Source organism: Ceratina calcarata, unplaced genomic scaffold (assembly GCF_001652005.2).
Source record: "Ceratina calcarata isolate Rehan_Ccalc_2016 unplaced genomic scaffold, ASM165200v1 scaffold117.2, whole genome shotgun sequence".
In the NCBI taxonomy this organism is placed as follows: Eukaryota; Metazoa; Arthropoda; class Insecta; order Hymenoptera; family Apidae; genus Ceratina; species Ceratina calcarata.
Window position 1 is genome coordinate 616,576 of NW_017132657.1, and position 22,889 is coordinate 639,464.

General features: G+C 40.9%; 1 protein-coding gene across 3 annotated transcripts; it reads left to right on the forward strand.

Annotated features, from left to right (window-relative positions):
• The first annotated feature begins 1,602 nt into the window (after positions 1–1,602).
• jeb (low-density lipoprotein receptor domain-containing jelly belly protein) lies at positions 1,603–21,667 on the forward strand. 3 transcript variants are annotated; one of them, XM_026813160.1, is made up of 3 exons: positions 1,603–7,903; positions 10,992–11,081; positions 16,170–16,255. In XM_026813160.1, exons 1-2 carry the CDS (start codon positions 7,081–7,083, stop codon positions 11,066–11,068), a joined length of 900 nt encoding a protein of 299 aa, XP_026668961.1. In that variant the 5' UTR covers positions 1,603–7,080; the 3' UTR covers positions 11,069–11,081; positions 16,170–16,255. The 3 variants fall into 3 exon arrangements, with proteins under 3 accessions (XP_026668961.1, XP_026668953.1, XP_026668958.1); XM_026813152.1 differs by lacking the exon at positions 10,992–11,081 and adding an exon at positions 16,830–19,686 and having other exon boundaries at positions 1,607–7,903; positions 16,170–16,330; XM_026813157.1 differs by lacking the exon at positions 10,992–11,081 and adding an exon at positions 19,693–21,667 and having other exon boundaries at positions 4,372–7,903; positions 16,170–16,330.
• The last annotated feature ends 1,222 nt before the right edge of the window (positions 21,668–22,889 follow it).

Genomic DNA, 22,889 nt, shown 5'->3' on the forward strand with positions numbered 1-22,889 from the left:
CTATACCTTTTTTAACTTATGTATTTTACTTATATACATCACACAATACGATATATAATAATATATATTATATTTCATATTCCTTATCAAATTTATTAATCAATTTCGTTTCTATTTTGATTTAGTTTTATTCAGTTTAGATATGATTGTGATACCAAATCGGATTCTATCTGAGCGTTTACAATTAATCTTTCCCATTTTGCAAAATTCTGTACATGTATATACATATAACGTTATATCTTGAAATAACTTAGAATAAAAGTATCCATGCTATTAAAAATAATTGTCAACCATACTCCTGTTTCTTCATCATTCTCTGTACCCACCGTACGTTATATTATTTTTCTGTTTGCTTGGACAGAGACTGTCAAAACGGACTAATGAACGCGGCATTCGTTCGCGGTCAACGCCGACTTAGTTTCACGTTCTCTCTCAAAACATCGGCGAGCGTATTCTGCTCGTTTGGCATTTAGCATTAATGAAATACTATGCTAGAGACGGACGTTTATCCGGAAAGCGACGCCGGTTTTCGCTAAGAGAATGTGCTCGTAGAAAAAGTTAATTGAATTCATACGAGGCAAATTAAAATGTGATCAGGAGGTACGAGCGTGTCGGGATAATTCATGCCGAGGAACAGGATATTTGTATGAAGTACACGAGCGGCTCGCGAACGTAACACGTTTGTTGATAAATAATCGACGCGAGCGGATTGCATTTTGCAACGCGCGAAATTTCTGATAAAACGTTCGTATTACGATTTCTCCAAGCCGAGGTTTGCATTCGACCAGGCACGTACCCGATTGAAATTCTTTGGGAAATATGTGCATTGAAGTCTACAGCTGTTTTTAAGTGGTCATTCATAAAATTATCATGCTACTGGGAATAAAAGTTATTTGTTTATAATTTTCTTTATTTATCGAATTTAGAAATTTGTTTATATTATTATTCTAATTTTTACAGGCACATTTTTAATGTACAGCTTGGGACAATGATTCCTGGTAAACTGCAAGTAACGTCAATTTCTTCTAAGAGTTTAATGTTAATTACTCGGCGGATTTATTATACTTAACTCGTTAAATATCGAAATTAGAAGAAAAACAACTTTTATTTAAAGCATTTTTCGAAATTTTGACAAAAAAAAAATTTTTCCATTTTTTCGAGATTTTTCAAGGGGTACCCCTTCAGATTTGGCAAAATTTTCGTTTTTTGCTAATAACTTCTAAACCGTTGGTCCTACGATAAAATTGTATAAGACCTTTCTTGTAAAGAACGACGAGATCTACAATTTCCATGTAAAAACTTTACGCTAGCGTCAATAGTTTACGAGTAATTTGCGAAAAACTGTTTTTTCGTTTTTCGTCGATAACTCGTGAGCTATTAACGCTAGCGAAAAATTTTTATACAGAAATTGTAGATCTCGTCGTCCTCTACAAGAAGGGTCCTATACAATTTTCTCGTAGGGCCAACGGTTTAGGAGTTATTGAGGAAAAACGAAACTTTTTGCCAAAAGTTGGCTGTTTCGACGGTGGGATGGTCGGATTTTGTCCATGTCAATAAAATGCCAAATAATCATACGTAACTCGTTGAATACTGAAGTTAGAAGAAAAATTCGTAAAATCTTTCTTGTAGAGGACGTCAGTGCCTGCAAAGTATCATTGTCGCAAGTTGTATATCGTAAATAATAACAACGATATTAAAGAGGTAGAAATGTATGATTACATTACGAAATAACAACAGAATGCATTTATATTTTTGAATTTTGGAAAAGGTTGAGTACTATATCGCATTGTATCGTATTATATTAAAACAGTACGAAAAGCCGAGATCTGGAGCACAATGGGGAAATAGTATCTGGCCGCTTATGGACCGCCTGTTAGATACGACGTTAGACAGAAACGTCGCAGAAACTTATCGATGCCTTTATGTAACTTAACCACGCAGTATTTGATAATAACGTAATTCTCTTACTTTAAAGACTTCGTCTTCTACATATAGATTTCGATACAATTTACCATAAAGGAAATGAATTTGGATCAAGTTTAAATAAAACGCAACAAGAGAAGTATAGGATTGAGAGAAAATCATTTCTGTTTCCTCCCTTGCCTTTAACCGCGAGTGTTTTATATCAATGCAAATTTGCAAAACGTTAATAACGTCGTCCCTTTGTCTACAAGAGAAGCCAGGATCACAAATTTCAATAAAAAAGAAGAGTCGGAGAAGCCATCTTGGTGAACAATAAAAAGACGGAAATGATAGCAACTGTGAATATCTGAGAGGTAAAGGCGCGTTGCGACCCGTCGTGCCACGAGAGCATAAAAAGCAAGAAAAGTCGGGTAAAGCGATCGCTTTGGAATGAACGTCTACCTGGCATAACCTTTCAGGGATAAAACTTCCAACTGAACATACATATGTACATACATATATCCGCGTACATATATATAGACGGAAGGGATATCTGGCTTTCTTCCCCGTTTTACGAATTCTCGCCGGGATTTTCCTTTTGTTGCCAAGGAAAAGAGGAGCAGTTATTCATTTTGTACATGTCTTAAGGAAACAGTGAACGTTTATTCCGTAAAGTGACCGAGGAAATTGTTACGTGATCATTCCCGGGATTAGCATCTATTACGTAAGTAAGGTACGGAATCTTGAAGGAAGTTTCTTCTTATCAATATGCCGAGTATGGTAAACCCTCCCTATCAAAATATGGAAGCCCGGTTCCGCGAGATAGGTATGGAAATAGGGAAACTTGGTCAAACTGTTCTAATTATTGAACTTTACGAGTACTTTGAAACATGTTGACACCTCGTTTACCGCGAAGTCATTTCCGAGAACTCGGCACACTGTGAAATCTGATAAGTCGACGATTTATCAAATAGTAACCGCGATTACGTTGTAGAATTCTCTAAGAAATTAACGAATAGCGAACAATTATAGTTAAGAACAATTGTAACTTCATTATTCAATCTGATAGCAATCGAGAAATTGCAATAGTCAATTATCTTGATTTATTTAAACGAATGAACATATTTTAATATCGTGAAGAAAATTCTGTGTATCAAAAATAATGTACATTGCAATTTGCTATCTGACTTTAAAGACATTTCAGTGACACGCATTAAGAACGTTGTAACAATCCCAAGTACAAAAGCGCGATAGTAATATGAGAAACAGTTGACAGTAATTCTCAGCCCTGCGGCGAAGTCTATTAAAGTCCTATGCATTAACCTAATCATCCATTGTTTCGTGGTATTAAATCCCACCTAGAGACGTCTATCACAGCGTGCCGCAATCGTTCTCGCCTATTTCCTTATGTACTTTCGTGAAAGCAAAGTAAATAACGATTACCGCGCTTTGTAAAGCGTATGCAACGCTGAATGGTGATGCTCATCAATCAAAGCTAGACGTGCTTCGTGCGTCGCGTCGGGATACGTATTCCCAATACGAACGTGTTCGCTCTTGTCGCGTAAAACACGTTTCAACGTCATAAAGTTTATTCACACTGTCGTAACACAGATCAATGCAGCTTGAATGGGCGTTGTGCCGCCGTACGTCGAATCATTTTTCAACTGATCCGATATTTCATACGTAAATGCAAGTATATAAATTCTGATGAGACCCATTCATCAGGTAGAATTTGTAACGCTAGCCAAATAACTTTAAACGGGAGAAATGATGTTGCCTGTCTACAAACCGAAAAGTTCATAGTTTACATAATAATACAAACTATTCCACTAAAATGTAATTCTGTATTGTTTTCGAAATCTCCTGACACAGAAGTTCGACGCTTTTTAATTTTGCGTTACCCATTGAAATTTTTAAGAAGAAATTAGAATCTCAAAAGCGAACTTTTTAGATGTTTCTTTGCATCTCTCCATGATTGACAGCTGTTAATTTTACTCAGGAAAACTGTACTGGTATCCGAAAGATGTTTGAAGCGAGCTTATTAAAATTTTATGATCCGCTTTTGGTACTGACTCGCGTACATCTCAACCGGCGTTAACAGCTGTTAAGCTCGCCGAAACGTTGCCTGAATCGAGCAGCCAGCCCACGCATCTCCAAACTCATACAATTAAAAACCGACCCCTACAATCCCCAGACACCGGTTACGTCGCACACAACACCGAGATTCAAAGAGCACATTAAAGAACAGCGAAAGAGAGAGACGGATTGGCTGAAGATAGAAAGACAGGGAGTGATAAGAATGAAAGAAAAAGGCACAAGTGTTAGCAGGTGTGTGCGTCTCAATGCGGAACGGAAGCGTGAACGATGCATGGGGTGGCCTGGGCCGGGTTGCCAGCAAAGAGGAAAAGGGAGAGGACGAGGGTAGACCGGGGTTGAGAAAAGAAGATCGCCGATAAGGGTGTCGGTGGTGGGGTGGATGCGCGGTGTATTAGACCCGGTGACTCTTGCCGCGCAGCGTGGGAGTTAGTTCTGGTGAGGGCGCCAGCCAGCTCACTCGCTAAACTAACCCACCGTCCCAACCCTTCGATCCTCCATCCCTCGACCTTCGGCCAACAAAGCAACATCCACGGCCGCAACCTCCTTTTCACCGACTCCGCCAGTAGCCGCCGTTTTTTCGCGACTTCTTGCCCCGGCCAAAAAGGACACGAGACCCGGCTGGTGACGACAACGCTTCGGTCATCGCGTAAGACACGGGCACCCACGTAACTACCCGCTTCGCGTCTACCCAACTGAAACCCAGAACCACCAGTAGAACTCCGCTCGGCGAGGCGAGCATGCGACGGTAGAAAAGAAGCCGATCGAGGAGGAACGTAGCTCGTCGTAGACAGTGATCGTTGTCAACTAGGAAGCGAGGGACGATCGGGAGCTATAAACAAGTCGAAGAGGATCGGCTTTCTTTCAAGAAGTCGAAGAGTTTTAAGAAATCGCGCGAGGAATCGAGCCGGACGTCATCGTCGTCGGGAGGCCGGACAGAAAGCTTCTCGAACGAGTGTTGAGAAACTGGTGTCCGCACCATATTGTGTTTACGTGATCGGGGAACAGGTGTCCCGGCCCGTCGGCGATGACCGAACTTGGAAACGTGGTGCTCGCGACAGGGGAAACGATCTAATTCTTCGAGGATCACGAGCGAACTAGGAACGAGTACATCCGAGGACGTGGTAAAACGCTGCCAGTGCCAGTCTCGAAGAGTTCGTCAGGAAGATCGGTTGGGGGCTTCGAGGAAGTGTCATGTGTAACAGGGAACGGAGGAGTTGTGAGACAAGGACAATTGTCTGTTAACGAATTGCATGAGAAAAGGGTCCAGGAGAAGCCAGAGAAGGTTTCGCAGCAGGCAGTCACAGAAGCAAGTATTTCGCACAACAATAATAATAAGAAAAAGAAACGAAAAGCTATACACGTTAAGGCGCGCTTGTTAAGCTACACACACGTATCGGCACTCTGAGTAATGCTCCGCAACTGCACCCTTATCCGATAATTTCTCTCTCTCTATATATATACATACACCTGTGCGTGCATATTATATATTACATGTCTACACGTCACACTCTCTCTTTCTACATACACCTTTTTGTTCTCTGTTCTCACACGCGTCGTCTGTGTCGTGTCAAACGTCTACCTATCTATGATCGATGTGTGTGCGTGTGCGTGTGTGCACTGTGTATTTACTTGTTCACCGTTTCCGCTACTTCGAGTGTCACGAGCGACCAGCTGCGTCGACTAATTAATACCCTTTCCCCCTTTCACACCGGGAAAGTACGGTTTTGCACATTTTTCGGGCACCTGTTGATCTCTCTCGTACTACATAGCCACTTTTCCGCACTCTAAAGTTGTCCGGGGAATTCGATGTCACATCTTTCTCTTTCTATCTCTGCACGCCGTCTCGCACGTAGAGAATGGCTTCCTCGCACCGGCACCAAAAAAGCACCGTGTCGTGAAAACCGCTGAACAGCATGGAAACCGATTGGAACCGGCCTCGACTCGATATCAGTAAATGTCACGGTTGCCTCCTGGCAAGCGAGTAGAACCAGCGGGGGAGCCGGACGGATCGGCAGCGTTCCTCGCGGAATCCCGGAACTTGGAACTTGCCGTGAAAACGTGTTCGAGAGACAGAGGGTGGAGCACTTAGCATGTTAGCATAAAGGTCGATCGTTCGATTCGATAAGGGGAAGCAATCGTCATGCGGGGAATAGGAAGAGGCGGCGAGGGTGAACCCAGAAGGCCCAGGAGAAAGATAGTCGAATCACGAGCACGTAACCATGGCCGATCGATCGGGTTTCATTGTTGCCCGCACTGTGCACCTTGTTACGAGCACCTTGAAAGCATCTGCGAGCACCGCTGGCACCGCCGATCACCCTCGGCAGACAATAATTAAACGAGACACACGCGCCAGCACCCTCATCATCATCACCACCAAAATCAACCAGCACAGGCTGAAAGATCTGTCGTGTTTTCTTTACACTAACGACCTGATTTTCAGGACGCGGAAATCGTCGAGTGCCTGACTCAGGTTGAATCAGCGTTGGGAAGGAATTTTGCGGGAAATGCGGGGCTAGCGAAATCCCGCGGGAACCGTGGATCAAACCGAGTCGAGAACAGAGAAAGGACACGCGCGCCCCTGCGTGCCTGCGTGTGTGTGTGTGTGTGCTCGTCCTTTTTTTCTCTCTTGCCCGCTCCTTCCCACCGTGAAGAACGCTTAGACGTTCGATGAGAAAGCGGACGGTAGCTGGGAAACGGAGAACGAGAGTAACCGAACGTGTTTAAGAATCGTCGTCTCCCATGTGACGAAGCCTACGCGGTTATCGATTGATCGCCGGTCATCGCTCATCGTCCGCGTTTTCTTCCCTCGCTCGCGTCCCCCCCACCCTACGAAGTCGTTCTTCTCCTCCCCCGCACAGCTAAACGAAAAGTCGGCCTAAAACTCAGAGTTGTGCCTTTCAATTGGCGAGCAACCATTGGACGTGCAACCTGTAGCATCGCGTTCGATAGAAGATCGGCGCAGAGAGGAAATAGACTAAAGAAACTAGAGATACAGAGGAAACGATCGAAGCTGAGAAACGGTGAAAGAAGCGAGCGATCAACCAAACCCGGTTGAATCCCGGTGAAACGCAACGCATACATATGATGGCGGTTTGCATGTTCTGGCTTCTCACGTACGTGGGACAAGGTCTGGACCTGGCCGTCGGCAATCGCCCAGTGATCGTACCGCAGGACCAGCAGGACTACCGGCACGGCGGTATCCGTAGGAAGAGCGAACTGAACTCAGTCGGCAATAACCTGTTGCTACTCAACCCTGACGCGTCGTCTCGCCGGGACGATCTTTCCAATTGGTTACTATTGAACGAAGAGATGCGGATGTCGTCGTGGACGCCGTACTTACCGTTCATCGACGATATGATGAGGGATTCTAGAGAGACGATGTTGTTCGCACCGGCGATGATGAACGTGCTTAACTCGAAGTACGCGAACACCGGCACGCAGCCAGGCGAACCGGTCGGCGGCCCGTTGCTGAGTCCGCGTGGAAAGAAGCTGAGGATCGATTGTAGACATTCGAAGAATATGGTTAGCCTGCCTATTATACTTTTAAAACAATGCGACGAGGAGACTGGCCGGAGGAGTGTCCAGGCGGAAACTAGACAATCGCTCTATGACGATCTATTCGATCAGAAGATGAGCACTATAGGTGCGAACCTGAAGACTGACCCGAACTCGAAGCAGCGGGATTATCAGAACGGGCCCGCATTCTTGCCGAGGCTGCCGTTCGGTTTCGACAGAGGAAAGAGGGGCCAAATGCCTGTAGGGCGTCGCTCCATCGCCGTCCCCGGAGAGTCGAACCAACATCTAGCTCAACCGCCGTCGTCCCCCGGGAACGGCATCAACATTGCTTCTCAACTTATGCTGAGATCCATCAGGGGAAGCATACAATTCGATGTCCCACAAATCGGTGAGTCTGACTATTAATCTTCCTGCCGTTTCTATGGATAATTGGAATTGTTTGTGGATGCTCGAGCCCTGGTTGGTTAGTTAGATTAACCTGGATTAAGTAGATTTCGTCTCACCTTTGCAATATAACTGCGAATATGCGATCGATACGCGCTTCAACTCGCCTCTATTATTGTTGAATAGAACAATTATGCTCAATCAAGTTTCGGATATAATCTGTTGTCATACGAAATATACGTTTGATGTTTTGACATAAAGTTAGAGACATCACAGATGTACTTGAGTGAAAATTACCATATTCAGTAATTAGTGCCAAATGTATGCAACGAATTAAGGTAAATTAACTGCTAAGAGAAGATATGATCGTAAATGATAGTCGAAAGATGGGGTTGTTAGGTTCTGTTATTTTTCTTTAAAATATTTCCATGTGAAATCCATCGGTCCACTAATCCATAGTTTCGTCGAATTTAACAAAATTCTGTGATCGATCGAAGTACGTCAATAAATTACCAGGGAGAGGCTTTATTCAATATGGTAATAGGAAATAAGTGAGTAAACTGGAAAGAGAAAAATAAGATTGAAACGAGAAATAAGTTCGTGAACTAAAAGTGCACGTTCTACGACAGACATTCGGAATTTTAAACTCAGCTAAAACAACCTTTTATTGACGACAAACGAAAATCGAGCGCTCACGTAAATAACAAGAATTTCAGACTTCTTACTCATTTGATAGTATCGCCGGTCTCGAGTAACGTACATGATATAAAATAAATGAAAGAATAAATGAAACTCCTCTGTGATATTTATAAATCAACCAGCTGTGTTTGATTATGAGAACGTGATAGAGTGGCAACTTAAATCCACTTTCTGAATAATTATAAAAGAATCTTTCTCCGAGAAATTGACCACACAATTCACTTAACCGGAGTTGATGTTCGTGAAGATCTCACGTTTCAGTGTTAATAGACTTCGTTCCTAATTATGACCGACATTTTCTAATTATCCTATTAACCAAAGTCCATTCAGCGGACCGCGGAATAACTCAACGTGCAATTTACGAAATTCACCACTTAACAAAGACGCCTGTCCGTAAGCGTTTGAAAATTCAATTTCGACGCTGGTAATTACGCGATCCATTCACATCTTTCGTAATACACGCGGATTATCCTTGAAACTCGTACCACCGAAATTCGGGCGGGAACTTTTCAGTGTTCATTTGCATCCGCCTGACATCGTTCCCCAAATTTTCGGTGCAGTTCCGACCGTTCTTCAAACACTGGATGCGTCGCAGTTGTTTCCATTACACTTCGTCCATGACCGCGTCGCGTCGCGTCATCGCTTTTTCGTTTTCCGTGTGTCATCTATTCCTGTTTACTTTAAATCCACTGTGCTCGGGCTACATATATGTACCGCGGAGTTCGAGGTCTGTTCGAGGCTGTTGGAAAGCTCAGTTTCGGTTTTCAGAATTCCTGCGTAGTGAATTTAATCCCACGCGCGCGTTCGATTTCGATTACGTAATTGACGAACGATACCCCGAAGCTGGGAATCGGCTGACCGTATCGGCGAAGGAGTTGAACAATTTTCGAGCACCTCTACAGTGAAACAGAAAATTGCTCAATTTTGCGAACGATAGAGTTTCCAGCAGGCATCATCATCTCCCGTCCTGACGAACCCTCAAACTCGGTTGGTGAAATATAATTGAATGGACACCTTCGGCCGAATTTAAGAACGGAACAATTTTTCATCTCGCGTGAAAAATGGAGCGACTGAATAGAGATGACGTCGAAAAATGGAGAGCAATTTCTTTGCGGGTCGTCCTTTCGGTGTCACCGCTGCGAACACCAATTTTCCCTTTTCACACCGAGAACCTCGGAACTCTATTCGATAAACGATATTTCAATTTCCGTCGTTAGTGAATTCGTTTCTCGACGTATGATGAAACACATTAAACTAATTGCTGCTTGTGCTAGAAACGTAGAGAGGTGAAATTTCGTTTTACTTACCATTCAGTTTCTGTTATGTTACATTTTAATTATCAGTGTCAATTAAAATCACATCGATCTAGCAATTTTCCCAATCGATTGATTATAAATCGTCCTAATTTATTGATTATCTCAAGAGTTACGGTAATCCGAAAAAACTGTAACCGTTGATGTCCCGTTAACCGTAGCGTCGGCTTAATTAACGACGCGGCGACACATAATTAGTGTAGAGTTTTTTGCTCATTAGCGCATATCGATTCCTGAGGCCGCGACCTGCGATGCTGTTTAATGACTTTTATCGCGGCTGGTGATCGCGATGGCACGCCCAGACTCTCTCCGATCTGGCGACGGATTACGCCGAAGTGACAATTTAATCGTCGGTTCCGTTTCACCCGCGCTCACGCTCACGCGATAGCCATTCGTTTCCGCGGAAAGGTAGAATGAAAAATGATTTTTTTTTCCGCCTCGACTCGGCCGCGGAGTCGCGAGGATTAATTTCGCTCGAGTGACCTTCCGGTGGCTGCGGCTGCGGCCGTTAAAACGGTTTCTATCGAGTTTCGCCCGGCTGATAGTCGCCGGTTTGCACGCGCCGATTAAATAACAGCTGCACCATCGAACAAATTAAATTGTTTTAATTGCAGAAAAGAAGTTTAGATTGAACGCGCGCGGGGTAGGTCTACATAAAAACTTCCTCATTCTAAGGAGACTTTAAACAAAATAAAATATCGTGCTCATGTGTCGAACAAATGCTATTAAAATCCAAACAATGCTATCATGCTATTAAAATCCGAACAAATGCTACTAAAATTAATCCAAATTTTATATATTATATAATATCTATTTATATAATATAATAATTGATACGACTAGAATATTATATAAAATATATATATGTAGTGGTAAATATGAGTTTCATCCCTTAAATATGATAGCAGTGCAAAGACGTCCTATTTGAGATACGATGATTAATCATAGCAATTACGAGCGATGATGAGTGGTTCTGATTGGTTTTGCGGTTTTGGGAGGAAACGGTATTCCGCGAAGGGAAACGTTTCCAGTAGAAGTGATTGAGGTAATTCAAGGGGTTGTTTCATTTTTTTCTTTTAGGGCTGATAATGGAATACTTGCTCTGCCGAAGGGTGCTTGAATGGGAGCTCGTTTTGCACAGGTTAATGAAAATGTAACGATAATTGATAGGTACGCTTTTTAATTCTACGTTACCATCAGTTTCCTCGAATATATGTAAAACAAAAATGAACACAGATGTAAAACGAGAATGGTGTAACAACGGCGCAGGTTACTCTTTATTGCATCATACAGTAAACGTGGCATTACTTTATACTGCTCTAGTCCAAGCTACTGATATGCAAATTCGTGTAATCCCATTCTTCAGTAACGTATGGCACGTGTTATTAATAGCATTAACGTCACGTTGTACATTGCACTACCATAGAAAATAGCTATGGCGTATTATTACCGCCTGTAAATAATATATCAGGTAGAAATAATTCATCTCGTGCACAATGCAACCATTAACGAATATTGGATGTAATGTTTGATTAATAATCGCGGGGCCACAGAGGAACGATAGAATCATTGATCTGAAACAAGATAGAGATGAAACGACGGGTATATTAAATTAATTTCTAGCAGTGTCATTTACACTATAATGAACCATGATCGTCCACCGAATTAAGAGACACACATATGACCTAATTTTTCTAACACCTACATTATATGATTGTACATCTTTTAATCTTTAATTCGGTTAAAATGTATGTCTGTAAAATCCAAAGAGAATTAAAACTGACATATATATATTTTGATTGAAATTTTGTTTATTGTAGAATTTCATTTTATTATATTATATTTGTGAGAATGTCTCAAAATTTTTTGAAAAAGCTGTGTGTAATAACAGTGTGCAAAACTGGTGCATTGTTTTGACTACGTTAACTCTACCTTGAAGATCGTATGTGATCTCGATATGAAAACATTTATATTCTGTGTAAAGAATTTAGTCTGTTGTTGCAATAGTTCGCAAGACTATAATTCCGTAGATTGGATTATCTAAAGTCTATAGGTATAGCGACAAAGTTTAAATAGTGGAGGAGGACCAGTCTGTCTCGCGGGTACATTAAAGTTAATTAATTTGATGATCAACGAATTATCGGTTTGTCCAATTACGATACTTATACGGTAAACCCAGATCGAATGCAATTTTTCTATCCTCAAGGGTACATACTTACATATACAGCGTAGTCTATCATGATCTAAACATAGACCTTCTTGTGTTGTATGAAATTTCTGAATATGAAATCTATCTTTAGAGTTCTTACAATAGAAATCTGTGATATTGATTGTTCAAAGACATCAATTAGATATTTTGACACGATGTTGAAGTGATCCGTGATATACGAACTCAATTCTCGCTAACATGTATAATATCACTGTTGACAAACAAGTAAGCAAAATGCACAATAGTTCGCTACATAAATTAATTACAATAATAATTCAATAGTAGCATAATACCATTCAATAAAATCACTGCTTATACATATTTCATTTTGATTAAAAAATTAGAATATCGAATACAACCATGTTACACCAGAATTATTGCTAAATTATGAGCTTCTTATATTTTTACGAAATTCAGATTGGGTAAAAGGCATAGAGAATGCACGTAGTATAAGAGAGTATAAAAGCAGAAAGCGAAGTGTAAAAGAAAATTGTATTCCTGCTTCGTTTCTTAAATGTGTACACTGTAAATGTAATTTACAGAATGATCTATTCTTCTATACGTCAATTTTTGTATAAAGCATCGAATGCAACCATAACTATAACCAATAACCGAACGGACATGTTGGCATGACTACAATTACCGGGTTACTATTACCGATACTCGAGGTATTCGCACCTGTTGCGGGCCGCCGTGGCCCGGTTACGCGTGTCATCACGCGATACCAATTTCTCCTCCTGTACGTCACGCCGCGCCGCGCCGGCAGAAAATCGGTACGCTGCAAAAATAGAAAACGCGATCGAAGACGCGGCCGTTCAACGATGCACGCACACATCCTCGTGATTCGAGGATGGAAAAGTTTTCGGACTCCCCGTCTTCCCGTTTTTCGTGAAACTTTAAGCGAGCACAATTTCCCTTTTAGTTTTTCATCCGCCAGCCCTGACCACGATTTACTGTCATCGTTGATTTTTATTACCCCTTAACGGCGTTAAAACGTAATTACGAATAAATTGAGAGAGCAGGTGGTCTCTTTTTGATGCAAATCGCATTACTTTTTGTTATCTAGTTACTTGCTGACATTTTTTCACCTCCCACCTTCCGTACTTTGATAAAAGCGCCGCGCTCCTTAATTGTTTCCGCACGTTGTTTGTTAATTAAATGGCAAATTGTCCGTGCGGTCTGTAATTAACTTATGCTTATTAACGAGTCAATGTAGAAAGATTTGCGGCGCGTGTTCATAATTAATGCGTCATTAAAAGCAGAATATGCAAATTACCACAGTAAAAAGCAGATATGTGAACAAATGATTATCATCGTTTACGCATCGCGTGTTCAATGCAAAATAATGTAAAAGTTCATTGCTTTTTATAAAAAAAATCTTATCTCGATTATTTCTATTTTTCTTATCATTTATTGTTCGGTGTAAACGAAATTTTTCATGAAGTAAGCACTCTTTTCCTTGTATGACAATGCAAAGAGAAGTCTGAAATGTCATAGCCGTCAAATCCGGTGCCTCTCGTTCCGTTTCTATAAAATCCGAAAGCATCGCGGACGGATCGTCCCTGAGTTGTCCGCCGGCAGTGGTGCTTACGGACGTTTGCACTGGATTACAAACTTTAATCGTCTTTAGTCGTGTCCGTGCCTCCTTCGTTATGTCTTAAAGCTTCGTTCTGATCCCGTAACATAAAAGCAGTTTGAATAAGAGAGGAAAAAGGAAACACTCGCCGCCATCTGCATAGCCGGTCCTTCAAATTCCAATCTAATGAATTTCGTTTCTCTTTCTCCGTGCCGCGGGGAGAGCGGATTAAACTCAATTCAATGGCGACTCGATACGACGGAAAATAGAGTTAAATCGGCCGCGGATCTAAAGAAAGCGGAAGCGCGACCTTGGCTCGGCGGCGATATTTCCGTCGATTTGTTTCGTCGGAGTGAACGGACACAGACGACACGCGTTCCGCATAGGGTGCAGGGTGTGGCGATTCAGCTGCAACCACGGAGGATTATCGGAAATAGTCCGTGAGCATTGTTGGCCGGCCTCGCTCACTCGGCGAGCGTTCCCGTGGAATTTTCACTGGAACGGAAACGTCACAGGGACTGCCACGGCGAAGATCGCTTATTCTTTATTCGATTCACTCGCGTAACAAAAGCTTCGTCAGAGATCGATTGACATTGCCTGATGGAAATTAGTTGAAACTCCCTTTGCACGTGACAAATTCTGAGATTCACTTGAAAGGTTTTAAAACCGAGTATTATTTCTTTAATGTCATTCGTCGACTTATTAATTTAAGCAAAAAAAAAACTATGGTTGAAGAAGTGTGAAAAAGGAATAATAAGAATTTGATGTAGGAAGATACTTATTAGACGGGGATGAAATTTTTAGAAGTGGAATTAATACAGTCTTGCTCGGAACGCGGGAAATTACTCATCTCGCTCCAACTTTTATTCGGTTCATTAATAATGAACGCATTATGGAAAGGAGTACGCTAATGGAAGTTTTTAAACTCTCTGGGGTATTTTTCTAGCCTGTTTTTCTTCCCGCCGACGGAGCCCGGGGTTTCGGGGATGATGTCACATTCAAGCTCGTTCACCCTAATCGATCTCAGGCAAATAAGCCGACGAAACGGGCCGAACAGGGATATAAGCCGAACGTGAATACGGTTGCACAGAATAAAAATACCTCGTAAGCGACGTTTCGCTGAGTCGAAATTGAAATTCGATTCTAAATTCGGTTTTTCTACTAATGAATGCCTGTATTATTATGTTGCAACTCTCCTGTCGCCATGCAAAAACTATTTGAGCGTCGCGTGACAGGAGAAATAAGCTGCCTGATTCTCGGTAATCAGATTTCATATTTAATAAGCATTCCAATGCTCCAGTCAATTGTTCAAATTGGAGTGGACGCAGATAATATTAAAAGTAGAAAGACATTTTTTTCTTTATCTTCCCATACATTTGTAATACTGACATTCGCACGCTTTAATATTAAAGTAACAATTGCATTGAATAATTAAAAGCAATATTAAAATGCTTTTAACTAAATTCAAAGATAAAAAATTCTTGGAATTTCATAAATGATTTGCGCGAAAACATTTTTGAAAACCTTTTTGTAATTCATTTATTTACTTAATTCTCGTAACGTGTCAAACGTAGCTAACTTAGTTGAAGGCAAGCAAAAAGAATCATGTCCATGTTGGCTTTTGATGAATTTTGTGGAAACGCGGTTGCGTTCTTACGCTGCGCGATGAAACAACGCGTAGAACACCGCGAATCGATAAAATGAAAACGTTAACAAGGACCTTGGTATTTTTCCCATACCTTTGAATTTCATACGTGGCTCGCAACCTTGCGTTAGGAAATTTCGCGTCGCGGGGAGAAGAAACAGCGCAGCCAGCCATCGTGGGCTGATCCTTGAAGGGTTTGCGTCAATTTTTGCATAAAAATAGTACGCGGATCGATAGGGAGAACAATGTAATAGTAAAATTATACAAACCTGGATACGAATGTCGAAAATTAATAGAAATGCTAATACCAAGAAACACGGGACAGATAGGCGAGGCGACAAATAGAACGCATATTAGCTGTACGATAGAAAATAAAATATATAAAAAGTTACACGAAAAGGGAAAAGGAAAGTAATGAAATTGAGGGTACAAAGGGAAATTGGAAACGAGCAGAACGTCGGGAAAACGAAAACCAATACCGATCGTATGAAATGTTATTATTAAATTGGCAAAATATATTAAATAAAGCAACAGGAACGTTCTAAATCAGAAGTAACAGGAATAAATAGAAGACCGTGAAAAGAAAAATAGCGAGTCATTGTGATCTAAGAATAGCTCGTGAGACGTACTTAGTGTGGCAAAAATAAATAGTTACAAAAATACCGATGGACATCTGAAGCGAAAAATAGAGAGACCGTGAATTTCCAACATGACAGAGTAGTATATCAAATAAATTACAAAGCTTTAGCGACAACGTAGACTGTAGAAGAATAGCATCGTATTTTGATTGGGAGCTTGGCTGTAATCTCGCAATCGTTCCTTTTGCAGAGTGTCCAATCTCGGACGAGGGGATGGAAAGGTTCGCATGTCCCACGGCGGACAGAATGGGAAGATACCATTGCATCGACGATCACGCCTTATGCGACGGTTTCATAGACTGCCCTACAGGCGAGGACGAGGATAGGCAAGCCTGCATGTTTTACAAAACTGTAAGTCTCTCTAATCAATCGTTCCGTGACCAGCTCTGGTCCGTAAATACAACACTATCAATATTCCACAATTGCCCTGCGGTTCTTATACGAAACTCTGCGTATCTGCATGCACGGCCGATATCCTTGAATTTCATCCGCAATTAAAAGTTAAAACGGGAACGTCGATGACTTTTGATTATTTTTATTATCCACGATTTTCATATCGGTATCATCCTTCATTTATTTATAATCCGTCTTAGTCCTTATTTATCAATTATATTGCTTTACATTGTTATAAACGTGAATAATATCTTCCGGTGATATAAATTAATAACTGCTTTAATGTGAAAGTATTTAATATAATTCCTACAATTTTGTAGAATTGTAATTACAGTTATACGTTTATGTTTATTTTATATTCTTTATTAGGTATTCATTATTTATTCTACGGTTTCATGTCTCAGATAAATGTGGAAGAATTTCTTCATGAATGATTTCCAATGTTTATTGTTTCAAGCTTTGCTCATGTTGCACCCAATTGCGCGCCTCTCAGGACTCTGAGAGCCTTTCAAATACTCGAACTTAATCCTCGTTTAACCGGGAATCTCAATTTACGCCGTTTAACGGTAAGAGAGTGTAGATCTGTAAGAAACCTCGTCTTCCAACGTACTTTGTAGCCGTTGCAACGAAGGCGTTGAGCTTAGCTTTTCTGCCAGCTTTCCCGACGGTAGAAAAAACAACCGACCGGATGGAAGGTGGTGAGGCAGAGATAGAAAAGGGGGATAGAAAGAAAACAATTGCTTCTGATTTCCACGAGGATACACGTGCGGAAGGTGGGCGCGACGCGACGGGGGAACGCGAGTCGATGAATGAGAGAGATTAGACCCGCTCCGTGGCTACTTGCACCGTTGCCGTCGCGTCGCTCGTAGAGATAAGTTTCACGCAAAAGTACGCTCGAAAAGTGGAACGAGTACACAAAGGCTGATGAGCTTGAAATACGTGAAACGCGAGTTCCTTGGATGAAAGGTTTCCAGACAACACTCGGAATTAATGAGATGTATAGATTGACCAAGTTCCTCTTTTTTCCTCTGCGAAGCGTTCCTCTTAATCATGAACCTTTTACATAGAAATCATAATTAAGCATTTCAAGTAAACAGCAGTATAAGAAACAAGTCAATAAATCTCCTGTCCTGTACTTTTCATTGTTCAACTCTCTGAGTTCCCAAGATTACTGCTTCATTAAACAGAGTACATTGAATTAATTTTATTTCTGAGAAACCTGAATGTGGAACAGAAGTAAAGAATTTATGAACAGAATGATAGACAATACAAAAGCAGATACAATCTAGTCAACATGCAATACAATTACATTTGCAAATACAAATTGCAAATAGAATATGAAGGTACAATTTTAATCGTAAGTTTTCTTCAACATCAATTGAAGAATAGTATTGAACTCTTTAGAGATTGAAAGACGAACATTGGTACGTGAAACTAACGTTACACATTAGTATGATTATTATAGATTTATGATACAACCATTTCATTTAACGTAAAGAACATAACACAGACAGCGACAACATCTCTGAGGAACAAATGCGAGTTTAAACTTACACATTAATTACATAAACACGCTACTCACGATCATACTTTGCCAACGTTCCACCGATGAACTAAGTTAAAACGAGTCAGTCAATCTATCAAAAATATTTACTTTCCACCTGGAGTACTTTCAACTCACTGTTGAGCTTGACTATCTTCTTTTTATCAAACGTTGTAATGGACTTGGTGAAATTTATAAAAGGCGAGGGAAACAGTTTGTGTGAACTCAGCAGTCTTGCACTTCTGTGTAACGTACCTCATTAAATAAGAGAGTTTCTACTAAGCTACGATACTGACTACAGAGAGGACTGTTCACTATGAAGTGTGCAAACACTTAATTAATTAATAGTAACATGCAACACAATTACGAATGGCGATTGTTTATTTCGCAGTAACTGCACACTATTATTACCGAGTGTACGCATCAATATTAAATCGTCATTGAAAGCAGCTTAATGATGCAACGCAATTCAGTATTTTGTGGCGAACGTTATAAAAAACTTTTATGCACTTTCCGTAATTATACAAACTTCTCTCGGTGAACGAAGTTACGACTTGTTTCCATTATGAAACTAAATAAATTTAGTAGTTACAAAGTATGATGAAAATTCTGTTACGGGATTCCGCGTAGAGATTGTTCGGTAAGGATCTACCCAGATTAATCGCGTATTAAAAATCAAATGAAACTGTACAAACAGTTAGTTAATTAAGTAGGAAATCGATCTACAATCTATGTGCCAAACAGTTTCCATTTGGTTGCGCGGCGTACAGAAACGTATCCCGGTATCTACAATTTAAATTATGTGTATTCCACGACAGGATAAGCAAATAGTCGATCGCTCCCGCACGGTGTATCCACTTGTTTCATTTGGCAAACAATATCGGAGTCATAATTCGCTTAATCAATAGTGCGCCTCTTACGAACCGTTTAACGTAACTGGCAAACAGGAGGGGAAGTATAAAACGAGATAAAGGGAAAAGGGAAAAACAGTAACGTACCAGAGGGAAATCTGAGCAATGTCTCGCCCTCTCGCGGATTTATCATCCCTAACATCCGGCGAACGGTTGACCTTTCCCTCCGGGTGATTCTGGCCCCCGGTTTCACCGCCGCCTCTTTGAAATCGATATTCGCTTCTTTTCCTTCCGGCTGCCTGGCCGAGCCGCGCCGCGCGCCGCCGTCGCCACTCTCTCTCTGTTCTCTGCTACCCCCGGCTCTCCTAGTTCCCGTCGGAACGGAAAGACTGGTACGCAGAACGGAAACGGGACTGGCTGCGTGTTGTCGAAACGGGGAACTGGCCCGATCGGCGTGGGCGTTTCACGGGAACTGATTAAAAGTCAGACGCGACCGACTCGCGCGGCGAATTGGATTTTCTTCGACGTACCGCCGAACTTGCGCGCAGACGTTAAAGGAAAATGTTCCCGAACTAAGGAGTTTAATCAATTCTCTATTGTGCGACGAGCGGGGTTCGAAATGCCTCCTTGCAACAATTTTTTAATGAAACTTTGCTCTATGCTCAAATTATCTCCTCCGATCGTCATGTTTTATTCTCTTATGATTAAAAGACTATAAACGATAAATGTTTTCTTCCCATTTCTCCGTATCTTAAATAATGAGATTCACCGTAGATATTTCTATCGTTTCATTGTTAAAATTCATAGTAAATGTAACTTTGCTAGCTCGTGCAGAAACGTCGTTCGACGGGGCTGCGTTCGACGTTTGCGATCTTGCAAGCGCTGCTCTATCAGAAGCAAACGTTTGTTCTCTGTCTCTGTTCCAGACGAAAGCTCACCTTGACGTATTGGCAGATGCCATTTTGCGATGGGCAAGAGGACGCTAATTCCTTTGTTGACGATGAACCTCTGACCTATGCATAAAATCATAAGTCTGACGAGTTTACTTCTTTATACGTTCATCTATATATATACATATATATATAAAGAAAAAAATTATAAGTATAATATATAATATGTATATGATATTGTACATTCCAGCGTACGTGTACACCAGCTCGTGTACTCGTATGTTCAGGGCTTTCGTTTCATTCCTCGTTTCTCTCGCGAGTAATTTCACAGGTGCAATGGAAATTTTCATTTCTCCATGTAACGAATGTGATTAAATGTATTTTCGAAACAATTTGGAAGGAATACTAATAATACAGAGTTTCGATCGTTAAAACCATAAAATAAATTATAACTCTGTTACGGTGTTTCAAATTCTGAAGTTAATCAGTTTAAACTGAATATTCTGTTGCATTATTATATTATATATTGTTGAAAGTGTGTTCCAGCACAGTTTACTTAATTTTAACAAAGTTAATTATGTTCTAATAAAATGTAGTGAAGAATTGTAATACAAATTCTTTTTTAATTCATGCAATATTCCAAGATAAATCTTGTGGTATTGCTATCAGGTGGTATTGAACATTTCAAACGACTTGGGGGACGATGAAGAACGTTGGTAGAACGTCGAAGCCCTCTGCGAACTCGCGAGAGGAACGCGCGTTGACGAACGACCCTGCCCTCTCATTCTCCCCGTTCTCCCGCATCGTCTATTTTGCAGAGAGTTTTCCCTTTTTCCCGCGTGCGTAACCGTGAACGCGCAGAGAAAGAACGTATGCGTGAGTAACGTGTGAACGATTATAGATAGACAGAAAAATAAAGAGCGCGCGCGAGGTTGTGATGTTCACGTTGAAATCAAACTCAGGGGAACGTAAAAGATGAATCGTCTCTCGAGCAGCGCTCAGCTCACAGCAGAAAGAAAAAGTGTGTGTGTATGTATAAGGGCGGAACTGCGGAGCTCGTGCTCGAATCTCCGAGGTGGGGTGCGGATTGATTCTCAATGCGGCCCCGTTCACGCGCGTGTTCCCGTATCCTACGCGAGAATATACCCGTTGATAATTCGGCAAAAGCGATGACAGTAACACAATTATTATAAATATCATTTTTTTTTTATTGATGCGACTGTTTTCGGTGCAGAATTTCGCTCAGGTTCTCTGAAATAATAAAACGCGGACAGTAAACCAAGGAGACATTTATTCCTGGATGACATTTCCTAACGAAATCTGCTTTCTGTTGATACTCTATATAACGTCGTGTAATTTGACAGATACATACGTATTATATACACACGTTGTACGTAGATGTACTATTTCACGCTCGAATAAATGGACACGTTCTGCGGCTTGACGGTTAGAGAAGATCCGACGACGAGAGGGAAATTGAGGAACGTTTCAATTTACATGGGTTTCCGACTGTTCCTGATACGCACGAGATTACTGAAAAGCTCCCGAACGTACAGACATGTTCATTAATTATAGAATTGCTTCAGAACTATCCTTTACAAATTCTGTTTTTATTCGTTTTATAATCATTGTGCTGTAGATTCTGTTGTCGAAATCATATACGAAAAGACGTATAAAAAAAGATCTTAAAAAAAGGTAAAAATCCATCGTTTCGTTGGAAGGATTCTCGCTAAGGACAAACGCGTCGCACGATGCCGTCTATGGCAAGCAGGTATCTTCACATTAAAAGTACAAATTAAAGGTCTCCGAAATGTCGAGAGCCATTTAACAGAGCGGCCACAGTTGTCGGCGATGGCATTAAACGGAACCGTTTCACCGATTCCGTGATAGTCTCGTCGTGCATCTCAGAAAATTAACCAAAAGACAAAAACAATCGAGCGATTCCCGCGAACCGTGTGAACTCAAAAGAGAGAGAGAAAGGGAGAGAGAGAGAGAGAGAGAGAGAAAAGAATAATAATAATAAAGAACCTTTGATGACTTTATTTTCGTACACGAGAGCTAACTACAGACTTCGAAGACTGAGAACGAACCACTTTTAATTTGGCAAGGGTAACCGAATCGGACGACGACTTCCGATCGGCGAAGCGAGACGTTCGACACGGTGTCCATTGCGTTGATAGTTCACCCATTTATGCTCGAGTCACGCGGTAGGTCGGTTGATTTTCAGATATACTGATCAAAGAATGTTTGGGGAGAACGATACGATAATGAAGTCGATTGAGCAGTCATAAATGGGCTAAATCATCCCCCTCTTGATTTCCTCCTGCTGGACTTTTCCTGTTACGTCCCTTAACGATCCCTTCTTCTTCTCCTCCTCCTCCTCCTCCTCCTTTCCCTTCTACTTGTTTCTTAATCCCTCGCCTCGTTAGAAATACGTATTTAATAGATTAACAATAAATGTTTGACTGTGTCTCAGGCCATGAGCTACTTTATTCTGCAACTCTATCCGTGAAATGCGTGGACAGGCAATGACTCGCAAGCTTCATTATATTATCCATAATAATTATTTGTAGTATACCTTGAAACCTTGGAATAGGAAGTATAAACGAAACCTAGAAACTGTAAATACGAGGTAACGAAATTTAAAAAAAAAAAGTGATTGAATTCCAATTTTATGAGAGATCCTAGTTAAAGTATTCTTCTTCCTTAAATATAAAATTGTTAGAGACGCATTTCCAAGGTTTCCTAAATTAATCAGCTAGGACAGAATAATTCTTGTTACGCGTACGGAAAATAATCAAGTCCGTCGAGCCTGTCCGCGCAATAAAAAATGTCTAGGCTGTCAATGATTGAGGCAAACGAGACCCACGTTTGTCGTACTGCCGTGTGTTTGCTCGTTTATTTAAAATACATGAAACTGGAAGAATGGAATGCGAAGAAAACGCGTGGTCCCGGGATAGTGCGCAGCCTTCTAGAATTTGGTTGGTTCATTTTGTTTCGAGCCTAGCCCGTAAGGATATACGACAAAAAATAAAAAAACAAGAACTCCTAGGATTAACGATATAAATAATAGTAATAATAATAATAATAATAATAATAATAATAATAATAATAATAATAATAATAATAACGATAATGGTAATCTTATTCTACCGAACTATCGATGTTATGAACTATGTATAAATATAAATAAACGGCGTCTACAGTCTACATTGTACATCGTACCGTCTGAT